General features: G+C 43.7%; 1 protein-coding gene across 1 annotated transcript; it reads left to right on the top strand.

Moving 5' to 3' along the window:
• Nucleotides 1–7,826: 7,826 nt before the first annotated feature.
• On the top strand, nucleotides 7,827–8,690 carry LOC135057373 (olfactory receptor 5AR1-like). Its single transcript, XM_063963262.1, has one exon. It carries the CDS (start codon nucleotides 7,827–7,829, stop codon nucleotides 8,688–8,690), a length of 864 nt encoding a protein of 287 aa, XP_063819332.1.
• Nucleotides 8,691–8,999: the final 309 nt, after the last annotated feature.

Genomic DNA, 8,999 nt, shown 5'->3' with positions numbered 1-8,999 from the left:
AACACTAATCACGGCAGAGATGAGGGCATTCGTAATTTTTTGCAAGTCCAAGTAAAAAATTACGAATGAATACACCATCGGTCAAAACGCGGCTGTTTAAGTATGAATCTCGGTCATTTACTAAGAAGTGCAAAGCAAAAAACAAACAAACACTGCCGTGAAAAATTACAACTCGTAAAAAAGTGCTAAAAAAAAACAGACCTTTTTTTTTTATTCGTGATTGGATAGGCATGCACAGATCCATGAGATCCGTGCATGTATATCAGTGGGAAGGGGTGGGAAAGTGCTTATTTTTTCAAAAAAAATTGCGTGGGGTCCCCCCTCCTAAGCATAACCAGCCTCGGGCTCTTTGAGCCGATCCTGGTTGCAGAAATATGGGAAAAAAAATGACAGGGGTTCCCCCATATTTAAGCAACCAGCATCGGGCTCTGCGCCTGGTCCTGGTCCCAAAAATACGGGGGACAAAAAGAGTAGGGGTCCCCCGTATTTTTTAAAACCAGCACCGGGCTCCACTAGCTGGACAGATAATGCCACAGCCGGGGGTCACTTTTATATAGTGCCCTGCGGCCGTGGCATCAAAAATCCAACTAGTCACTCCTGGCCGGGGTACCCTGGGGGAGTGGGGACCCCCCCCCCAGCCACCCAAGGGCCAGGGGTGAAGCCCGAGGCTGTCCCCCCCCATCCAATGGGCTGCGGATGGGGAGGCTGATAGCCTTTGTTGTAAAAGAAAAGATATTGTTTTTAGTAGCAGTACTACAAGGCCCAGCAAGCCTCCCCCGCATGCTGGTACTTGGAGAACCACAAGTACCAGCATGCGACGGAAAAACGGGCCCGCTGGTACCTGTAGTACTACTACTAAAAAAATACCCAAAAAAAGACAAGACACACACACACCGTGAAAGTATAATTTTATTACATACATACACACATACATACATACTTACCTTAAGTTCCCACGCAGGTCGGTCCTCTTCTCCAGTAGAATCCAAGGGGTACCTGTTGAAGAAATTATACTCACGAGATCCAGGGGTCCAGGATCCTCGGGAAATCCAGGGGTAATCCACGTACTTGAAAAAAAAAAAAAAACGGTGTCCCGACCACGAACTGAAAGGGGACCCATGTTTGCACATGGGTCACCTTTCCACGAATGCCAGAAACCCACTTTGACTTCTGTCTAAGTGGGTTTCTTCAGCCAATCAGGGAGCGCCACGTTGTAGCACTCTCCTGATCAGCTGTGTGCTCCTGTCCTCACTGACAGGCAGCACACGGCAGTGTTACAATGTAGCGCCTATGCGCTACATTGTAACCAATGATGGGAACTTTCTGCCCTGCGGTTGACCTAAAGTGACGTCACCGCTGAGCAGAAAGTTCCCATCATTGGTTACAATGTAGCGCATAGGCGCTACATTGTAACACTGCCGTGTGCTGCCTGTCAGTGAGGACAGGACCACACAGCTGATCAGGAGAGTGCTACAACGTGGCGCTCCCTGATTGGCTGAAGAAACCCACTTAGACAGAAGTCAGAGTGGGTTTCTGGCATTCGTGGAAAGGTGACCCATGTGCAAACATGGGTCCCCTTTCAGTTCGTGGTCGGGACACCGTTTTTTTTTTTTTTTCAAGTACGTGGATTACCCCTGGATTTCCCGAGGAGCCTGGACCCCTGGATCTCGTGAGTATAATTTATTCAACAGGTACCCCTTGGATTCTACTGGAGAAGAGGACCGACCTGCGTGGGAACTTAAGGTAAGTATGTATGTATGTGTGTATGTATGTAATAAAATTATACTTTCACGGTGTGTGTGTCTTGTCTTTTTTTGGGTATTTTTTTAGTAGTAGTACTACAGGTACCAGCGGGCCAGTTTTTCCGCCGCATGCTGGTACTTGTGGTTCTCCAAGTACCAGCATGCGGGGGAGGCTTGCTGGGCCTTGTAGTACTGCTACTAAAAACAATATCTTTTCTTTTACAACAAAGGCTATCAGCCCCCCCATCCGCAGCCCATTGGATGGGGGGGGGACAGCCTCGGGCTTCACCCCTGGCCCTTGGGTGGCTAAGGGGGGGGGACCCCTTGATTGAAGGGGTCCCCACTCCCCCAGGGTACCCCGGCCAGGGGTGACTAGTTGGATTTTTGATGCCACGGCCGCAGGGCACTATATAAAAGTGACCCCCGGCTGTGGCATTATCTGTCCAGCTAGTGGAGCCCGGTGCTGGTTTTAAAAATACGGGGGACCCCTACTCTTTTTGTCCCCCGTATTTTTGGGACCAGGACCAGGCGCAGAGCCCGATGCTGGTTGCTTAAATATGGGGGAACCCCTGTCATTTTTTCCCCCATATTTTTGCAACCAGGATCGGCTCAAAGAGCCCGAGGCTGGTTATGCTTAGGAGGGGGGACCCCACGCATTTTTTTTAATTATTTTACAGTGTTTAATAAAAATAAATAAATAAATAAACCCCAGCACGGATCACACAGATCCGGCCGAGATTGATTGTAAAAAAAGTCGGCAGTGTTTTGCTAATCACTGCCGTAAAAATAGAAAAAAAACCACGAATGACATCGACATCGGAACAAAAGAAAAACCCGAATACGACAGCTTAGTAAATTAGTCGTAATCAATTCAAAAAGTTGCAGTTTTACACTTTCGATGTCATTCGTGATTGAACTTTGACCTCAAACGGGAAAATACGAATCTTAGTAAATTTACCCCAATGTCTTTCAGAGTGCGCAAATGCATGGTTGTTGTGATAAAGTGCTCCCATGATTACAATCAGCTTCTGTTGAGTGTTGAGCTGTACATCACCTGTAGACCAGGAAAAAAAATGCAACTGGTTTGTGCTGTGTGAAAGATCTGTGACCCTTGACACAGAAAGAATGTACCTCCTGTTTTGCCATAGTTATTTGAAACACTGGAGTTTTATTATGCACTAAGGGGGTTATTCAGAGATGGATGGAGTACTTGCTTCACACAGCAAGATCTGCGTCCTTCTCCTCACATGGTAGGGGCAGCCCAACTCAAGGCAAGGCCGCCCAGCATGTGTCTGGTGTCACCAGGTCTAACCCTGCCTGCGTATCCTGGATGGACTGGCAGGCGGTTCGTCGCCATTTTTTCAATAAGAGTGGCCACATCATGTGACGTCACACATCTGACCCATAAATGCTCGTGACACGCCCCCGCTTTGGCTGACAAGCCCCCGAAACACCAAAATGCGCCCCTCCCGAATGCTCGCTGCTGTCAAGCACATTGGCCGCAAGGAGAATGGTCGTGCATGCACACTGCGGCCGATGCACATGCACAGACCAAATTGACGAAGCTGCTGCATACAGATGTGCGGTGTGTCCATCTCTGAATCGGCCCCTAAGTTAGTTAGGCCTAAAGGCAAATCTGGCTAGCTGAATGTTAAAAGGCTGAAAACACAAAAGTGCACTGATTCCTATATTGGCCAAATTAAGCATTCCACTGTATCTGCCCTTCATAAGAACAATCCTAAACTGTTTAAATTTAAAGAAAAAGTGATAAAAGTTATTTTGTATATTTAACTTTGTGATAAAGCAATGTAATAATAATATTAGAATACTAGCACAGGAGTTTCTCCTTTTCACTGTTGCAAATACAAATGAGTGTTAAAAATTTGGTAAATCTATAGAGCTGTAAATTTGAGATGTCTTAATGTAAGTAAATATTAATCCATGGTTCTTGGCGTTACCTGAGGAGCACCCATAGCAGATAAGGTAAAAAGTGACAGGACCATTTTTGTAGTTTATTAAATTATTGTTTCAAACTCTGCCATCTGTTATATTCTGGCTTGCAGTACCTCTGGGCTGCCAGAGGTACTGCTATTATGTTCTTACCTGCAGTACCTCTGGGCTGCCAGGGGTGCTGCTAATATGTTCTTGCCTGCAGCACTTCTAAGCTGACAGGGGTGCTGCTATCATGTTCTTGGCTGTAGTACCTCTTGGCTGCCAGGGGTGCTGCTATTATGTTCCTGCCTGAGGTACTGTACCTCTAGGCTACCAGGGTTGTTGCTATTATGTTCTTGCCTGCAGTACCTCTAGGCTTCCAGGGTTGCTGCTAATATGTTCTTGCCTGCAGTACCTCTAGGCTGAAAGGGGTGCTGCTATCATATTCTTGGCAGTAGTGCCTCTTGGCTGCCAGGGGAGCTGCTATTACAGTATGTTCTTGCCTGCAGTGCCTCTAGGCTACCAGGGTTGCTGCTATTATGTTCTTGCATGCAGTTCGTCTTGGTTTGCTTCCAGGGGTGCTGCTATTATGTTCTTGCCTGCAGTACTTCTGGGCTGCCAAAGGTGCTGCTATTGTGTCTCTGACCTGCAGCACCACTGAGCTGTCAGAGGTGCTGTTGTTTGAAGAGCAGTCCAAGCTGGGGTAATCAGCTGAAACATGCTGCTCTCACCTGATTACTTTACCCAGCTGCAGTGCATTGCTGTTTAGGCCTGTCTTTGTAATTGGCCTTTATTTACTGTATGTTAAATGCTAGTGAGCCCTGAGAGTCAGGGCCAGTTATAGTTTTGTTTCAGCTTATTTTAAGTTCTGTTGTTTCTAATCAGTTTCTCAGCCAGTTTTCATGTCACCGTTTTGAGTTCATGTTTGCTCTGCCCAATTCCTGAATCCTTGTCATAGCCAGTATCCTGTACCTCATCTACACCATTCTTCAGAGACTGTTACCCTTGCCCAGGTGAAGTAACCTGCTTGTGTATTTCTGTAAGGGTGCATAAGGATTACGACCGTAGGCGGTACTCACCAGTCCGCGGAAGCCGTAACGACAAGTATCTGTTCACACTGGGAAGAAGGGGAATATTGTAGTGATGGCTGTAGGGCATTGGTTCCCAAACTGTGTGTCTAGGCACCATGGGGTGCCTCAGGACATTTGCAGGGGTGCCTTGGATTGGTGGTCCAGGACCTATTCAAATTAGTTATGGTCAATTTAACAGGCAAAAACAGTGCTGGTGGCTGTCGAACCTAAAAATATGTTTTTGGCTCGCCATTCAAACTGCTGCAATCTGATTGAAGGGACTTGAATCCTAATGGATGCAAGTCCCTCCGTACTGGAAGCCTGCCACCGTACCAAATGCCACTGTGAGACGCCGCCCACCGGAGGGGAACGGAGGTGTGTAACCTCCATTCCCTCCCCAGCCAGTCACCCGCACAGACCCCTACTAACATTTCTTCAATTTTTTTGCTTCTTCAGTTAGCGTGTATGCCTTCTATGGAATTATTTTCCACTGGAAGTGCATTCTAAATTTTGATCAAATTGTCCGGGTGGGCATTATCGTTCAAACAACGCAAGCCACGCATCGATAATGACATCATTATGTCAACCCCCATTTTCATCCCCTTAGAGGAGTTTTATTAAAATTCGAATTAAGTAGTTTTCCTATTTTCCACCTGCAGAATACCTATGTAAAATTTTAGCTTCTTAACATATCTGGAAGTGAGTGAGGGCTTTCGCATATATATATATATATATATATATATACACTGCTCAAAAAAATAAAGGGAACACTAAAATAACACATCCTAGATCTGAATGAATGAAATATTCTTATTAAATACTTTGTTCTTTACATAGTTGAATGTGACAACAAAATCACACAAAAATTATCAATGGAAATCAAATTTATTAACCCATGGAGGTCTGGATTTGGAGTCACACTCAAAATTAAAGTGGAAAAACACACTACAGGCTGATCCAACTTTGATGTAATGTCCTTAAAACAAGTAAAAATTAGGCTCAGTAGTGTGTGTGGCCTCCACGTGCTTGTATGACCTCCCTACAACCCACACATGTGGCTCAGGTAGTGCAGCTCATCCAGGATGGCACATCAATGTGAGTTGTGGCAAAAAGGTTTGCTGTGTCTGTCAGCGTAGTGTCCAGAGCATGGAGGTGCTACCAGGAAACAGGCCAGTACATCAGGAGACATGGAGGAGGCCGTAGGAGGGCAACAACCCAGCTGTAGGACCGCTACCTCCGCCTTTGTGCAAGGAGGAACAGGAGGAGCACTGCCAGAGCCCTGCAAAATGACCTCCAGCAAACCACAAATGTGCATGTGTCTACTCAAACAATCAGAAACAGACTCCATGAGGGTGGTATGAGGGCCCGACTTCCACAGGTGGGGGTTGCGCTTACAGCCCAACACCGTGCAGGATGTTTGGCATTTGCCAGAGAACACCAAGATTGGCAAATTCACCACTGGCGCCCTGTGCTCTTCACAGATGAAATCAGGTTCTCACTGAGCACATGTGACAGATGTGACAGAGTCTGGAGATGCCAAGGAGAACGTTCTGCTGAATGCAACATCCTCCAGCATGACCGGTTTGGCAGTGGGTCAGTAATGGTGTGGGGTGAGATTTCTTTGGGGGGCCGCACTGCCATTAGGTACCGAGATGAGATGCTCAGACCCCTAGTGAGACCATATGCTGGTGCGGTTGGCCCTGGGTAATGCAAGACAATGTTAGACCTCATGTGGCTGGAGTGAGTCAGCAGTTCTTACAAGACGAAGGCATTGATGCTATGGACTGGCCCGGCCATTCCCCAGACCTGAATCCAATTGAGTACATTTGGGACATCATGTCTCGCTCCCTCCACCAACGCCACGTTACACCACAGACTGCCCAGGAGTTGGCGGATGCTTTAGTCTAGGTCTGGGAGGAGATCCCTCAGGAGACCATCTGCCACCTCATCAGGAGCATGCCCCTGCATTGTAGGGAGGTCATACAGGCACGTGGAGGCCACACACACTACTGAGCCTCATTTTGACTTGTTTTAAGGACATTACATCAAAGTTGGATCAGCCTGTAGTGTGTTTTTCCACTTTAATTTTGAGTGTGACTCCAAATCCAGACCTCCATGGGTTAATAAATTTGATTTCCATTGATAATTTTTGTGTGATTTTGTTGTCAGCACATTCAACTATGTAAAGAACAAAGTATTTAATAAGAATATTTCATTCATTCAGATCTAGGATGTGTTATTTTAGTGTTCCCTTTATTTTTTTGAACAGTGTATGTATATGAAGGACGAAACGCGTTGGGACTGTTTGCTGCTGAAACTCCCCTTGATGGACAGATAAGTGTTTGAACTTTTTTATCCTGTATGCATAACCTTTGGCTATCTTGTGCCGCTGGGATAGTTTGTTGCTGACCTCCCTATTCCCTTAAATGGACAGATAAGCTTTTATAATTTTAAATCTTGTACGTGTGTTGTCTAGCCGTTTTTATGTGATTGTTCATTAAATCTATATTTTATGTTGTGAAGTTACAGATTACATTTTATTGGGAATAAGCTAGTTCCCTAAGCTCGTGCCTCATATTGCGAATCGCATCATTTTAATTTATGAACGATACACACTATGTTTTGCTGTTTCTTCTTTTTTACATGCTAATCCAAAAATGATGAATATCGGCTGGAAGTTGTTACTTACCAGATAAGTGTCCAAGGCCATATTAATTTCTTAACCCACCTGAGTATTTCCGTTATATTTATCACTACACTCAACAGCGCTTATTTGTCTTCACTACCTATTTTTATTTATGTGTATACCATACACTAACCTTGTATTATGAGCTGCTACTCTTAAAAGGGTTAAAAGAGTGTTCTTTATTATTTTCTCCACCGCATGTCTGTACTATAGCGCCTAGGTCTCTATTTCTTTTTATATATATATATATATATATATATATATACATATATATATATATATATATATATATAAATCTTGTTTTTTTATTATACAGAAGTGTTATTTGAAGAACCATTTAATACAACAGAATTCTCATTTGAGGACTTGACTGAAGACATAATACTCCAATACTTTATGATAGTAATATTATTCATTTCCTACCTTGTTGTTATTTGTGGAAATGTCTCCATTATTGCTGTGATTTGTGTGGCTCCCAACATGCACACTCCTATGTACATCTTCTTAATGAATCTCTCCGTCATTGACATTGCTTCCACCTCAAATATTTTACCTAAATTATTATATATGCTCATCACCAAGTATAACATAATCTCATTCTGGGAATGTATAGCTCAGCTGTATGTATTTTTGCTATTAGGTAGCACTGAAGTTGTCCTGCTTACAGCCATGGCATATGACCGCTATGTTGCCATCTGTCACCCACTTAATTATATCACTAAAATGAGTATAATACACTGTGCCGGCCTTTTAGTTACAGCCTGGACATTTGGGTTTTTAAACCCTATTGGACATGCTGTCCTTATATCTAAGATGTCCTTTTGTGCTTCTCATGGAATCAGCCACATCTTCTGTGACATTGCACCTTTGTTAAAGATCTCTTGCAGTGATGTATCTGCAGTAGAAATGCTAAACTACACTGAAGGAACAATATTGGGATTTATTACATTTCTTTTCACTTTAGTCTCATATATTTTCATCATTTCAGCAATCTTAAATATAAAATCTGCTAAAGGTCAATCTAAAGCATTTTCTACCTGCTCCTCCCATCTGACCTGCATTATTTTATTGTATGGGACAATAATATCTTTGCACATACAACCCACATCTAACTACTCTTCCAAACAGGACAAGTGGTTTTCTCTTGTATATGCTGTTTTGGTGCCAATGTTAAATCCTTTCATTTACAGTTTAAAGAACAAAGACGTCAAAGAAGTATTGCTGAAATTTAAAAAGAAATGTGTTTGGGAAAACATATGATCAATGTTAAAAATGTGTTCAGAGCAGTCCAGCTCAGCATCATCTTGCCTATTGATGTCTGTGGGGTTGTGCCTGTTAATCCTGAATAAACTTGCCACTTACTTGATATCTTTTGACAAAGCATTTAACAGAGATTTGTAAATCAACACCTACTGAATGTTTGCAGAACTACAGAGGGCATGTATTTATCTGTCTAAGAGGTTTGTTCATAAAGTTGACCTACATTATAGTACATCCACTACTGCATTAAACGTATGCTATGCTCTAATACTTTCTATCCTTTTCACATAGTTATTGCAATTAATTGCA

Source organism: Pseudophryne corroboree, chromosome 3, assembly GCF_028390025.1.
Source record: "Pseudophryne corroboree isolate aPseCor3 chromosome 3, aPseCor3.hap2, whole genome shotgun sequence".
Classification (NCBI taxonomy): Eukaryota; Metazoa; Chordata; class Amphibia; order Anura; family Myobatrachidae; genus Pseudophryne; species Pseudophryne corroboree.
Note: the sequence above shows the minus strand (reverse complement) of the source record. Positions and strands in the feature narration are given on the sequence as shown.

Excerpts from the sequence above, each read along its gene's own strand:
- LOC135057373 (XM_063963262.1), top strand. The coding sequence starts at position 7,827 with ATGATAGTAATATTATTCATTTCCTACCTTGTTGTTATTTGTGGAAAT.